General features: G+C 51.1%; 1 protein-coding gene across 9 annotated transcripts in view; it reads right to left on the reverse strand.

Annotated features, from left to right (window-relative positions):
- Positions 1-15395, reverse strand: part of GRK5 (G protein-coupled receptor kinase 5) — a 219855-nt gene that overhangs the window by 55057 nt on the left and 149403 nt on the right. For 7 of the 9 annotated variants that reach the window (XM_008525599.2, XM_070588542.1, XM_070588989.1 and 4 more), the window contains 2 exons: positions 14569-14681; positions 1916-1993 (listed from right to left, as the gene is read on the reverse strand). In XM_008525599.2, the coding sequence (XP_008523821.1) occupies positions 1916-1993; positions 14569-14681 (191 nt within the window). The remainder of the gene's footprint in view (positions 1-1915; positions 1994-14568; positions 14682-15395) is intronic. The other 2 variants (XM_070588926.1, XM_070588857.1) reach the window with 1 other exon arrangement.

The raw sequence follows: 15395 nt of genomic DNA on the forward strand, positions 1-15395 counted from the left end.
AGATGCCCAGTGGCCGCCTGCTGGAGAGAAGCACACCTACTCCTGAACAAGGGCTCATCCGGGGGGTGGTGGAGCCCCACACACTCAAGGCCCGTGGGACCTCCATAACATCTGAGCGGGTGAGGCAGGACCAGAGCTGCCGAGCACCCCCTGCGACCTTTGCTGAGAAGAACATCAAGGTGAGGTTTACTCACCTCAAGGGACTTCTATGTCAGGTAGACAAAACTTATGAAAATACAGAGACTCTCTCTGTGCCGCGGACAGGAGAGGGCCTGATTTTAAACAAAGGAGCCACAGCGGCTTTAAGCCTCTCGTGTCACCCTGGACGCCTTCACTAGGGGGCTGCAGGCCTTCAGCAGCCCACCTGACGCTGGAGGAGCTGCTGTGTGGGACCTGGATTCCTTCTGTCCATAATCCTACCTCTGTCGCCTGAGTGGAAGTCGGCCTGTGCGGCTGCAGCGTCCATGTCTAATTGCATTCAGCTTTAGTCAATCATGAACGGACACGAGCCATGGGGATTAGCGTCCCCGAGGTGGCAGGCGGTGGGAGTCTTTTGAATTAAGCTAAATGAGAATCAACTGATTGATTAATAATCTTAGGTGGGTCAGGGGCTGCCTTTCTTCAGGGGCTGAAGGTCACATCCTGGGAGTCTCTACATCTCATTGGCAATACCTCTCTCCCTGACTGGAAGCATCTCTCACCTTCTGTTTCTCATTGTTTGGTTCTTGTCTTGTGAATCACTTGTCATTCCCTCAGTGTGGGCTTGGAGAGGACGGACTCTGTGACTGTCCAGTTTGCAGGGACACTCTGAGATTATCTGGTCAAGCCTCACCCATTTTACAGCAAAGAACACTGAGGCCCGGAGAGAGGAAGACCAAGGTCACATGGTAAGCTAGGGGTGGGGCCGGTTCCTGACCGGCCTGCCTGTGTGTTGCCTCCTCCTGCCACATTGTGCGTGGATGGACTGATGGCTAGGACCCCACCACACAGGCTGTGCTGACCTCAGTCCACCAGCAGCCTGGGACATGTGGAGCACGCTTCCTGGGGGAATAGTGCCCACAGTGTCTAGGTCCTGGGTGAGGACGAAGACACCACTGGCCCACAGGGATGTAGGACACGCCCAAAGCTGTTTGCATGTGGGTCTCATCTGAGGCTCTTGAGGCCTCCAGGAGGTGGGTCTGGCAGGGATGGCCACTTTTAAGAAAGGGAAACTGAAGCCCACTGAGGGAACATGACTTGATCGCATGGGTAGAACAGCTGGGAGAAGAACCCCAGTCTCTCAGGCCAGGCTCTTTGAACTGGATGGAGAACACATTTATCTGTTATGTGGGGCATAAGAAGACACAGGTTCCAGGGAAGCAATACCTCCAGAACCCCCGGGGTGGCACTGCCCCTATTCCTTCAGCCATAGGGGGTGCTCCTGAGGTGAGGTCAGCGTAGCCCCTCACCCTTCAGATACTCCAGAACATAATTCAGAGTACTCTGCACTCTGTTACGAATTCAGTTGATGTTGCTTCTGCCACATAGCTTCAGCCAACCCCTTTCCGTCCTGATCACCCCCAGATCCTTCCCCTCCACACTGACCTCTCAGAACCACCCCAGCTGTGCCCCTTTCTTCTGGGCACCCTTGACCCCTGCCTCTGCCATAAATGCTTGGGTGTAGGCAATGGGCAGCATGAAGGCCCCCAGAGGGGCCTGGGCCCCCAAGAAGTAGGTCTCCTCACCCCAGGCCTGGACCACCCACCTTGGCCCTGCCAGGCTTATGTACCCTCTGGTGCAAGATGAGAATTCTGGATCTCCAGAGACCAATGGCAGCCACCAGCTGGGCACCCACGTGGCCTGGCACAGACTTGGGGCCCATATTCCTGGATTCGGCCTCCCATTCCTCCTGCTGTGGGGTTGGACAGCCTCTTACCTTTGGGGTGAGGTACTTGGTCATAATTTCCTTCCCTTTTTCTCCCAGTTTTTCATCTGGAGTAACTTCATATTCTGCCTAAAACAGAAGAAGGAAAAGAACAATAGATTTGCTCATGAGCTTCTCATAGTTCCAGAGCCTTAGAGGCCCCTGGAGAAGACACCTCAGAGGTCACCTGACCAGTCCCCTCCTCCCACAGGGCAAGAAGCTAAGGCCCAGAGAGGGGAGAAGACCTGGCCAAGGAGCCCGAACGTCCCGTCCACCCTCCTCTGCACCATCCGTGGACATGTGCTTAGAACAGTGGCTTCCTCCCGGACCGCACATTAGAATCATGGGGAGCACACACTGGTGCTTGGGCCCCACCCCACACCAACTGAGGCAGATCTGCTGGCCACGAGGGCCAGGCGCTTGGACAGCTGGGGTCGAGAACCACTGACTTAGACAAATCAAAGGAAGCCAGTGGAAAATAATGAGCCACCAAACTGGAAGTCCCCACTCGCCCCAGAGGCTGCCTTAGGTCACCAGACCTTACAAGCTGCATGCCCTTGGACAACTTTCTTAACCTCTATAAAATGCAGACGGAAGAAGCACAATTGTGCAGCTAGAACGTGATAAAGCTCTGAGCCCAGAGCCAGGCACATAAAACAGTCAATTAACAGTTGCCATAATTGTCACCACTGTCATTATTACACCTCACAAGAGAAAACAATAATATGGACACCTTACCTTTTGCAGCTTTTTGCTTTACAAAGTGAACATACAGAGATCTCAGATGCTCTTGTCTGAACCTCAAAAGAGCTCAGGGAGTGACAGGGGAGGGAGGGGCTACCACTGTAGGCCTTCATCTGCAGATGGTCCAGCAGAGCGGCCCAGGGTCACTCAGGGGAGGTGGCAGGGCTGCAACTTGAACCTCCAAGTGCAGAGCTCTTTCTCAACACCAAGGAATTGAGGACTCCAGATGGCCGGCCAAGCTAGGGACCCAGCTCTGGAGCAGCGAGGCCTCCCAAAGACGGACCCTTTCATTTTCCTTGACCCAGAGGGGCTCCTTCACTCACATCTGATGCATTTGCCAAGTGGATGAAAAGGCCTCCAGCAAATGAGAAGCCTGGGTAAGCCTGCCTTTCTCATTTAGACAAGGGAACTAATTGCCAATTGTTTATGACCGTTTCAAAATCCACCACCCAAGGATTTGTCAGCCTCAGTCCAAAAGTACAGCTATTTCTAAAGAGACAGAGGAAATGACATCAGCACAGACAGACTGAAGATCCCTCTCCAGCCATCTCACTGCGGAGTCAGACGCCCCAGCCCTCCCGGCCCAGTTCAAGGCAACCTCTCAAACCCAGTGTCTAGGGCACAATTAACCCCAGGCCAGCCCAGAAGACCCTCCTGGAAAAAGGAGAAGCGTGGGCTGCGCTTGGAACGCCCACAGAGGTGGCCAGGCACGTGTGCCTCCAAAGTGAGTGAGTTTCCTTGTATTACTATTTCTCTTCTGATGGAGAATCAAGATTCAATGATTTTCTCCAAGGAAGAAACATTAACACTATGATTGTTTGGATCCCAAGGCTATGGGATAGTGGCTCTGGAAGGATTCCAACACCCTCACTTTACAGAGCTGGATACTGAGGCTCAGAGAAGCAAAGTACTGGCACAAGGTCACACAGCTGGTTGAAGCAGAGCCAGGACAGGCGCATAGGCCTCCTGACTTCCACTGGGCCACCTGCCTCACAGCCTTTCTCCCCAGAGGCCAACGACTCCTCACCCTCAAGTGGCCTGGTGGCACTGATCATTTCTTGATGATTTGATTTGATTGATGCTTTCTTGAGACCCTTTAAAGAGAGAAGGTGGCTTCTTCTTCTTGAGTTTCTCCTCTTATTTCCTCCCTCTGTGCTCTCCAGTAATCCCCCCAACCTCACACACAGGCATGCACGCACACCCACGCACAGAATGGAGTAGACTATAGGCTCATCCTACAAGGTAGCTATTATTCTTCCCAATTTACAGAGGACGAAACTGAGGCTCAGAGAGGCCAAGTAACCAGTTCAAATACAACAGAGCTAGCAAGTGACAGGCCAGGAGCTGTGTCTCTAAAGGGGCTGAGAGCCTTAAGGCACAACTGACCACCCTTGTTCTAGGTTGGGGAGAGAGGCGCCGGGTGCCCTGCTCCCCTGGAAACCCCGCCCAGTGGTCTGGCACCATGGGAATTTACCCAGAATGCTTTGCAAGGCCCAGGCCCTGGGCAAATGGCCGACCAACTTTGGGGTAACTCAATCCATGCAGAACCCTGGATTTGCACTGTCCCAAAATATATCCGTGAAGGAGGCTCTTTTAACCAAATGGAGGCCTAAGGCTCACTAATCAGCCTCAATAACCAGCTGAAAATATTATTGCTTTGGGTACTAAAACCCACGTTAAAAAAATAACATCACTTTCAGGTCAGCTGCCTCCCAGCAGAGGCCCGGCTGGGCGGCTGGGCGCCACGGTTCCACAGGGAGGCAGCCAGGAGCACACGGGGACAGGCATCCCCGGGCTGGATCAAAAGGCCTTTCTTTGAGAGTCCATGTCAGGTCACCACCACTTGAAGCGCATTTGTGTTGGGAGGCAGAAAACCAACAGAAGGCTTCCAGTTGGGCTTTCCACACTGATTAGGTCACCTGGAGTGACAGGCCATGTCTCCGCAGGGACCCCCAAGAGGGTCTCCTGGGGGACACATCCTGAGAGGCCACCTACAGAGAGAAGGCACCATGGCAGCCCAGTGGGGCAGGCAGAGCTCAGGCCAATCACACTGCCCGAGGCGGGGGACCACCTGGGAGCCCACTGCTACGAGAAAACCCTTGCCCAGGTAGTGGGCAAAAGCTGCTGAAATCAGCTTGAATCAGAAAACTTAAGCAGCAAATAAGAGGTTGGGCCAGCAGCCTAGAGTTTTGCAATTGGAGTTGGCTCGGGAAATGGCAGCCAGACAATGACTTCAATGAAGAGAGAAGTCAACCACATGCAAGGATGCCCCCGTGACCTCCCTCTGTAAGAGAGTCCCCTCCCAGCAGAGAGGGTGGGGGGCCTTATCCCCTCCCCCAGCAGAGGGGACACACAGCATCCTCTCCACTGCAATGCCCGCTTGAAACCTTCTCCCGCCCAGAGCTCAACCCTAACAGCCAGAGAGCCGAAGGGCACTGAGGCCAATCCCCTCGGAGTGCCTTTCTCCTCCCCAGATACACCGAAGGTGCCAGCCGAGGGAGCCCCCACTTAAGGAGCCTCTTCTCTGCACTGTGATTTATGCCAAACACAGGAACGGCCGCGGGAGGAGACGCTGCGCCAACACAAAGAGCAGAATACTACACTGAGTCTAAGGCAAAAATAATTATTTATGTACCTGTGTCTGCCAAAAAGCATAAACATCTGTGTACATTTTAGTTTATAAACCTAATATTTCATCTCTTGGCCTGCTCTAATTGCATCATCAGTCTCAGAAAATACATCCTCTCTCTTCAAACACATTTCCCTCTGATGATTTTTACAAACACGAAGAGTGCAAGCCGGTCAAGGGGACCCACCACGTTTTCAAAGCAGCCGGCACCGGTTTGAAGAGCAGGGAGTCTGAGCTGACTTCCTCTCAGCCTCTGACTAACTTTAGATGTCACCTCCTTCTCCCGGGAGACCTTCTCCTGCCCCGACAAGAAGATGAAGTCAGAGATGCTATGAGGTCTTGCCACCTCCGGATTCTGTAATTACCGATGTGGTCAGCTTTTCCAGAGTCCTCGCGGCAGGGACAAGTGACGTGCCTGGCTGGCAGTGATGCTCACCACAGCCCTTTCTGGAGAAACACCCAGCTCCACCCACACTGGCCTCGGCATTTTGCCTGTGCTGACTCTGCAGGCTGGGGGGCCCCCACCTACCCCTCCGGAGCCATCCTGCCCCCTGCTGCAGGGCAGGCGAGAGTGATGGGGGGGGTAGCTGTCTGCTGGCTCCCTCTCTGTCTGGGCACCACAGGTGCCTGCACCCTCTTCTGAAGATCCAGCTATCAGTCCTCTCCCTTGTCCCCTCAGGTCTAGAGGTGGCGAAGGCTCAGACCTATGGCATCAGCAGGTAGCACTATGTCAATAGCCCTCCATTAAACTCTCCTTCATTCCCACGTGGGCGGGCCACCCAATCCCTGCCAGGACCCTGACTGAGACGCTGAACAATGCTTCGGATGGGTGGACACTCACCTTGCACCCTCCCTGCTCCCCAGCTAGAATGAAGAAGCCCTGCAGAAGGCAGTGTCCTCCAGGGGCCCCAAGATCAGATGGGCCTGGTCAGCCCCAAAGCCTGTGCCCACCTGGGCAGACGGACTGTTCTCTGATCTCTGGCTGCCATCTGAGGAGCCCTCTTGGGCCTGGGTCAGGAGGGGATTCACTGGCTCCCTGTGGGACAACAGATGGGACAGGACCAGAGAAAGAAGGGAAGGAAGGGCAGATCCCTGGCCGAGTTGGGATATAGATGAGAGTGATAGGAGTGACCCCAGCCCTTACTGACAGCACCATAGCCACCAGCTTGTGAAACGTGTCCTGGCTGGGGCAAACACTGAAAAGAACAAAGGGGGAAAGGGGTGCTGCCCCCTCTCTCAGGTGGAGGTGATCAGCTTACCAGTAGCTGTCAGAGTCCCATAGCCATGCCGTCACCTCCTGTCTGCCCATCACTCTTCTCCTGAGAGTCTCAGCCCTGAGTGGATCTCCCCCACCCCCACCGCCACCCCTGCACTGCCTCGTTGCTTCTCCTCTTTCCCCACTCCCAGAATTCTCTCTCTGTCCTCTCTCCCCACCAAGGCTCATAAGGCCACCAGGCAAAGGTCTTCGACTCTCCATTACTCTTTTGCTCTAAGTGAAAAGAATCCCAACCTAACCTAGCTCAAGCAAAACTGTACCCTCTTGGCTCCTGAAATCCAAGAATGCATTGAACAACCAAACTGTGGCAAGAATGGAATAGCCAGGCCCAAAGCACCAGGAACCAGGGATGTGAGCACTTCTGGAACACACTCTTATCCGTGAGTGTGTGTGCGCGCCTCATCTTCAGTGCCGACTGGCTTGCTTCAGAAGTAGGAAACATGGCAGTCAATGGCTCCCAGGTTTTTTATTTTAAGCCTTCTCTACCAGAGAAGGACTTCCCCTAAAGTCTAGAAATCCCGGAGAAAGGATTCATTGGCCTCCATTGGCTCACAGGCTCACCCTTACTCCAATCAACTATGATTTGGGGGTGACATCATTAAGAACATGGTAGCTTCTAGGAGAGCCACGTTGTTTTGGAGTATGGGTGGGGTCCCCAGGAGACTGGACAATCCCATAGACATCCACTATATGAACATATTTTGTAAGTAGTACTTTTTCAAGATGACCCTGCTCCCAGGGTCTGGCATCACCAACTGCTCTGGGGGTCTCTATGTCCATCTGAAGAATGAGTACCACGCTCCACCTTCCCTCTTTGGGAAGATCACAGCAGTGATAGAAAGACAAAGAGAAATACTGGGCATGACTCATAGATAAGAGAAGCAGAATACTTAGTTTCCCTGGTGAGGCATCATTTCACAACAAAATTTCAGGATAACCAGGCATATCTAAAGCCGGGTCATAGCCCTCTAATTTCAAGTGATTTTCTATAGTTCTGGGCTAATGAATGGCTTAGAGTGCCTCTTAGCATTTCCTGACGTGAGATTTCATTTGTTGTAACCTCATATAGTAGTCATCAGTCTCCAAGATGCCTTCAATAATCCTAGTCTCCTGATGGTCACGCCCTTGAGAAGTCTCTGTCCATAGTGAGGAGCGTTAACCTATGTAACCAGGAGGATATTAGGGGAACGACATTATGGGACCTCCGAGACTAGGTTATAAAAGACATTGAAGCTTCTAAATACTCTTTGGATCACTCACTCTGGGGAAAGCCACCCATGTTATGAGGACACGTAAGTAGTCCTATGGAGAGGTTCACATGGAAAACAATCGAGGCCTCTGGCCAACAGCCAGCACCAACCTGCCAGCCACGTATGTAAGTTTGGAAACAGACCCTCCAGCCACGGTCAAGCCTTCAGATGACTGCAGCCTCAGCCAACATCTTGACATAACCTTTTGAGAGAAATTGAACCAGTAGCACCTAGGTAAACCATTCCCAAATTCTTGATCCACAAAAACTACGAAATAATAAATGTTTATTGTTGTTTCAAGCTGCTCAGTTTTGAGGTAATTTCTGACACAGCAATGGATAATGAATACTTAATAGGTATCCAAGTATCATTTCATTAAAAATTCTTCCTTATTTATTTATTTTTTTTTCGATTTATCATTTAACAAGGAAGCAAGCTCCACGAGGGCAGGAACTTACTTCTGCTCACCGTGTAGTCTCCAACTGCTAGAACAGAGTGTGACGCGTTGGAGACATCCAATAAATATGTGCTGAGTGAATCTGGCTGAGTATCTGCCAAACCCCCAACCCCAAAGAGAAGAGACCTGAAAATTTTAAGTTGCACCCAAATGTGGGGACAGGAGGGTTTCAAATGATCTGGCGTGCCATCAAAGTTCCAGAAAACAGGTTAGAGAAGCAGTGCATGTATCTTTAAGGAGTCCATGACGAGACCCTCTTGGCCCCGGGGAGGTTGACACTAGCCTAGAACCCCTTCTGATCCCCTGACCAGCTGGGCAAACTCTCTTCACCCTCCAGAAGCCAAATCTAGTCACAGCCTTGACTCCATTTCTCTGTGAGAGGGCTGCACAGGAGTCTTTCTCTGGCTCCCAGAAGCATTGTGATGAATGATGCACAAACCATTCTGCTGCCCCCAGGATCATCCAGGCCCCACTTTAAAACAGCCACAGTCTTCTACTGGTCTTGAGAAACTCAGACATTAGGACTGAGCAGGAAAGCAGCCTTTCCTGGGGGCTACATCAGAGCCCAGTGAGGACAGGGTATTTTTAATAAACTCCACTTGACAGAAATTCAGCATAGAGGTGGGAACCATGTGGACGGCGCTGGCTGAGCCAGAGAGCACTGGGGCGGTATGCAACACCAGGACACCGCTACCTCCTCCCTCCTCGGAGTTCCAGTCAGGATGGAAGAAAAAATGTATTTCAGACGAGAATTGCGCCAGCCCTGGAAAACTCAATAAAGTCTCCATGCGTAAAAGAGGTGTTCCAAAGGCTGGTCATTTGACGTCAAGGTGGGTGATGAAAAGGCCTCGCTAATTCCCAGGGATGCAGACAAAAACACGAGAGGACGGAGTCAGCCTCTTGCGAGTGGCGGCTTCGTTAAGGCATATGTAAAGAGCGTTTGTTGCGTCAGCACCAGAGCCAGACTTACATTTCCTTTCCAAAAAAAAAGCTCTTGGTACAGGCCCAGCACAAGGGAACGTCTGCACGACCAGAATGAAAATGGGCATCCATTGGATTTTTTTTTTTTTTCTTCTTCTCAAACTGACTATAAGTGTCTAACAAGACATGTGGCTGGAAAATTCCACTAGCTCCTGGGTTTAGCCTTGCCCCGCTCTGCCTCATCAACTCTCTAAACAGGTCCCAAAGCTGCTGATGCTTCACCTTTTCCAAATGGGGAGCAGCCTTGGTCCAGGATTCAGTCTTTTGTCCCCATCTCTCCTCCATCCACACTCATCTCCTTGGTGAGCTCATCCAGCCCATGGCTGTAAATACCAGCTATACATTGACAACTCCGAATTTTCTACTTCCAGCCCAGATCTTTCTCACAAACTCCAGACTTGAACACCCACCTCCCCTCGAACGTCTCCACTTGGATGTCTGATAGTCATCTCGAGCTGAGGGTGCCTAAAATGGAGCTCCTGATCTTCCCCCCTCAAGCCCCCCACAGCCCTACCCTTACTCCATCCTTCCAGTTGCCCATGTCAACCTTTTCAAGTCATCCATAATGCTTCTCTCTCAGCCCCAGGGCATCAGAAAATATTGTTAACTTTGCCTTCAAGACACGCCCCAAATCCAACCACTTCTCACCACTGCCGACTGCTCCCGCGCTGGCTCAAGCCACCATCAGCCCTCACCTGGACGGCTGAGGGAGCCTCCTATCAGAGCTCCCCGCTCCCACCATAGTCCCCCATAGTCTGTTCCCAACACAGGAGCCAGAGGGTCGTTTAAAAGGACCTAAGTCAGACCATGCCGCTGTTCTGCTCAAAACCCTCCACTGGCTCCCCCATTTCACGCAAAGCCAAAGTCAAGGTTCTTTAATGGCACAAGGTCTTGCATGATTGACACCTGTCCTAGATCCCTCTGCCCCTGCTCCCTCCACTCCAGCCACCACACCGTTGCCTGCAGGCCTTTGCACTGGCTGTTCCACTGCCTGAGATGTCTTCCACCACATACTCACCCAGCTAACTCCCTCAACTCCTTCCAAGCCTCAGTCAAACATCACCTTCTCAGAGACATCTCTGCTGAGCGCCCTACTTAATCCTACAACAGTGTCCCCATTTCCACACTCCCAACCTCCCTTCCATGCTCCAGTTTTCTTTTTCAATCCCCCTTATCACCTTCTAACCTTCTGTATCGATACTCAGTTATTATGCTTCTTGATTATGGCCTCTCTCTCCCTGGAGAGAATGTAAACATCATGAGGGCAGAGATCTTGGCCCATTTCATTCAGTGGTTTATCTCAAGGGCCTGCTACTGTGCCTGGCAGAGAGGATTTTTCTTAAACGAATGAAAGACTAAAAGAATGGCCAGGAGCATGATCCCGGGGCTTCTCTTCCTGCTCCAAGTGAAGGCCTTGCCAGGGTCAAGGTGTTCTGTGAACCCAGGAGAAAAGAAAACAAGACCCAGGTCCTGCTAAGGGCTCACAGGCCACATAGGGTTGTGAACACTCCAGGCACTTTGAGGTGGGCTGGGCTGGGGGCTGTGGATACATCTTGGCCAGTAGCCCCCAAGTCTGGTGGCGACAAAGACCCTGACGAGGGGAATCCTTGTGACATGTAGTGGGTCTGCCAGTTCACAAACGAAACAGAAAACCCAATGTTCTCCCAGCCTGGCTATGGGAGTAGGATTGAGAACAGAATCAAGGAGTCTTGGCTTTTCAGATTTCTGGGTCTTGATTTAAGAAAATGCAATCTAGGAGAAGTAGTACATCACTAAACAGGCTTGTGGGGGCGCTGAGGGATTGCTTTGCAAAAGGATTCATGGTAGATCTACTTTCAACAAAGAGCCCACCCCACCGAAGACCCTAGAAAGCCTGATCCAATTTGCCAGAATCCACGTCACCTCAGAGGCAGCATGATGTAGAGGAAAGAGCAGTGGGTTGGGGGCCAGGAGACCTGGGTTCAGGCATAGCTCTGCCACTCACTTCTGGTGTGACCCTGGGCAAGTCACCGCCTCCACTGGGCCCACATCCTGAGCACTGACCATCTGTCAGGTGAGGCGTTGTAGGCTGAGGATTCAGAGATGATGAGCTACATTACATTGTGCTACAAAGAGACTTCTGGTTAGCAGAGGAGACAGGCACCCAAGTAAACCCTAATGACTACATTCACTGGGCATCTGTGACATGCCGGACACTGCTCTGAGCAGTGTGAACTCATCAATGCCTCTACCACCATCAGATACAAGTGTGTCTCCACTTACAGATGAAGACGTGAGGCACAGAGAGGTTAAGCACCTGCCCAAGGTCTCACTGCCAGCTGGTCTGTCTCTGGAGCCTGTGCTCTTAGGCAAGATGCCATTCTGTCAGAATGGCACAGTAATGAGACTCAGGTGCATGTCGGAGCAAGCACCTGGAGCAGAGGGCACAGCAGGGAGAGAGGGCAGTCAGGGAAGCCTTCTGGGAGCAGAAAGCAGGAGAATGAGCAGGTATTCACCAAGCAGAGAGGACATGGGGAGGCACTTCAGGCAGCAAGAGTGAGGGAGCCGGGGCCAAGAGGCTTCAATCAGCCTGGCAAGTCAGAGCCATCACAAGCAGTGATGGGGCCAGAATGCAGGGCTCAAGAAAGACCCAGAGGAACCTCCAAGGATGAAAGGGAGGGCAGGGGCCCATCAGTGGAAGGTCTGGGAAGTCAGCCACAGAACTTCAATTTTATCCTGGTGTCAATGATTCCCAACCCTGGATACACAGTACAGTCCTGGGAGATTTGAAACATGCCAATGTCTGCTACAAACAATGGCCAATCTAGTAATGGGTACCCCTAGTGCCAAACTGTGGTCTCCAAGTAGCATTTCTCAGTAAAAGGAACCAGGGCTCCTTGGAGAAATGACGGACTCCAGGTTTAGGGCAGGAAACATACAAGATGAGCTCAGAACATCATATCACACCAGACAGCAAGGTGGCTGCCAGTGATTAAGGGTCCTCTCATGAGCTCAGAAGCCAATCTGAAGGGCTCCAGTGGCCAATGATGAGACCATGGAGCACCAATAAGGATAATGACTATCATGCATCAAAACACATTCTTTTTTAAATCCACATGTTTGAAACTCTAACTGGTTATTACTATTGGAGGATGCTAGTGAACCAACTGGGTACTTTGAAAACATAAATACAGGAAAAGAGTCAAGCATTTCCCATATGAACTTTACCACTGGGAAACCAAATAGTAATCGAAAGGACGCGGGAAAGTTAGCAAATGAAGAAAGAATGATAGAGTTAGAATGTCACCATGTTGCAACCCCTAATTAATCAACAGATTTAGGTATTGAATGTCAATGGCTACTACCATCTCAAAAAGAAAGACAACCAGATACCATATAGCCCCTGACAGAAGAATATGAAACTACTTATGAAGTCAGTCCCCACCACCCACTAAAATTGAAACTGAATCTGACCAAGTTTCTAGATCCAATGAGCAATTTACAAGAAACACAGAGGAATCTGTCAGATGACACATGGGAGTGAGAGCGTAAATCAGACTATGGGACGCTCTCCTGCATAAACAAGGGGAGATGTTAAAACACACATCTATAAAAAGCATGAGAAAATCAGAAACTTGAATATTGACTAATATTTGAAGATAGTAAAGAATTTTTTTTAGCTGTGATAACGGTACTGTATTTTTTCTTAAAGAGCCCTTATTGTTTAGAGATGCATACTGAAATGTTCAGAGATGAAATAATAAATGTGAGATCTGCTACAAAATGCTACAAGAGGGGGGATGTGGTGGAACAAGATTGGCCGTGAGTTCGCAATTGTTGAAGTGGGGTGAAGTGTGCCTGGGAGTTCATTATAGTATTCTGTCAATTTCTACTTTTTATAGTTCGAAATTTTCCATAATAAAAAGTTATGAAAACAGTAGGCCCCACCTCCAGAGATTCAAACTAATGAGTCTGGGCTTCAGCTCGGGCACTGGTATTTTTTTAAGGCTCCCCTGGTGTTTCGACTGTTCAGCCAAGGTTGAGAATTGTCGTACCACATATGAGATGTGCAAGAACCTGCTCTAAGACCAAGGCAGAGGCTGAGGAGGTGAGGGAACTGCTCTGGGAGAGACCAAGGAGCCAAGCACAGGGTCCTTGATCAGGAGGGGAGTGGGAGAGGACAGAGACAATGGAAGGATTTCAAGGCTTGGGTGGCTGTGAGGTGCTCGTCCCTGGAACAGAGAATACATCAGAGCTGGTAGCTGTGGGGACCTGGGGGAAGGTGCTGGGTTTGTTTTGCACACGTTGACTTTGAGGGGTCCCATGCAACTTCCTATGGAGACCTTCAGTGGGCAGTTTGTCTTGGTCTAGAGATCCACATGGAGACCCTGAAGCAGACACAGAAACTTGGGCCCCAAAGGGCTGTCCCACAAGCCAAGACAGAGGTCGGAATGGCTGCAGCCAATGATGGCATTAGGGCCTGTAGGAAACCACAGCATCTTGGCTCCCTGCCCTGGGAGGGGGAGCCTGGATGACCCCATTCCTTTCATGACTGGTCTCCATTCCTCACCGCCCCACCCCTTGTCCACCTTCCTTTGATAGAAACCCCAAGAGCAGTGAGCCAGGCTGAGGGGCCCTGCCTTCTTGGGCAAGTGCCGAGGGACTCCTGCATCTTCCTACATCCTATCCTAAAAGCCCCTGCAGATCAATCAGCATTTGTTAAACAAATGAACGACCAGTACGTCTGAAGGAAGTCCCCATGGGGTAAGGAAGAGCACGTATGCCAGCAGCCAGTGATGCCAGCAGCTGTCAGCTTGGCTTGAAACAGCCAACACATGGTCATTCCACAAACATCTACTGAATGCCTGTATGCGCCCCATACAGCAGGGGTGAGCCCAGGGTCCTGGCCTCAGGGAGCTTGCATTCTGGCAGAGAAGCAGACAGTAAACAAAGACACACACACAAGCTTTAGAACTTTAGAAAATGGGTTCTCTGCTCAGGAAGGGGTCGTGGAAGCCGAGAACTACCTTGGGGTGCTGGGAAACCTGCCCGACTTCCTCAGGCGCTCCCCTGCATAACAACCCAGGCTCCGGGAATCAGAGAACTGACACAGCCTCACTTTAAAGCAGCAGCAACCGAGGCCCAGAGAGGAAGGTGGCCTAACCATGGTCACCCAGCAGGTGTAGACCTGGAGACAAGTCTGCATTCTCCAAGTCTGCAGTGGAAGTTTCTTAAGCAACCAGTTTATTCTTCACCCTTCTAAACCACATGGTCTGTCTTTTCCTCCAGACGAAAACAATTGCTGATCACAGAGGACCAAAGGGCCTCCTCCCAGAAGCAGGGACTTACCACTGAGTCCAGGAACTGAATGTAACACTCCAGCCCAGGTCTGGTTTCACAGAACTGCCGGAAAAGCAGCCTCCCAATTGGCTGCTTGTCACATAAACTGCAGTAATCTCTTTCTGGAGAGAAGAAGAGAAGAATGTGGTCAGACCCAGGAGAGGGCCAGTCGGGGCGGTCCATCAACCCACACCTGGATCCAGAGCCCCAGATGGATGAAACAAGGTGACTGGCAAACTCTCAGGAACCCTTATTTATTTCCAGGCTCTGCAGACTCAGAGGGGGACCAGGTCAGTGGAGAACAAAGTGCCAGTTATGGCCCAGCCTCTACTCCCCAGCCCACTCCCCCTCCCTTTCCAATGCCCTGATTTCTATATGGAGAGGCCAGCAGTTCCAGAGACTATGACTCCACCCCTTGGCTGGCCAATCAGCATGTCACATTCCCTGATTATGGTGACTGGATAAGGGTGGCAGGCATGTAACCCAAGCCGGTAAAATCAGAGTGAACCACGCTGGGCACGCTGAGCAGAGGTGCTCTCTCTTCTTCTGGATGCTGTGGTGCCTGAGTGAGGTCAGGGTCTGCTGCAGTGTTCTTGACACTGCAAGAGAAGCCGCTGTGAGGATGAGGCTGATACATGGAGGAGTCAGAGCTGGGAAAATTACAAGACGTAAATAGAGTTGGTGATGTGATGAATCTCTGGATCAAACCATGCCTGCAGCCCAAACCACATCTGAAAAGCTTATTTATGAGCTTTGCTTAGGGCAGTATGAAAAGACTTTAAAGTTCCTTGTAATTCAAAGCATGCTAATGGATACAGCAAAAATAATAATAATTT

The sequence above is a fragment of the Equus przewalskii genome, chromosome 1, assembly GCF_037783145.1.
Source record: "Equus przewalskii isolate Varuska chromosome 1, EquPr2, whole genome shotgun sequence".
Lineage (NCBI taxonomy): Eukaryota > Metazoa > Chordata > Mammalia > Perissodactyla > Equidae > Equus > Equus przewalskii.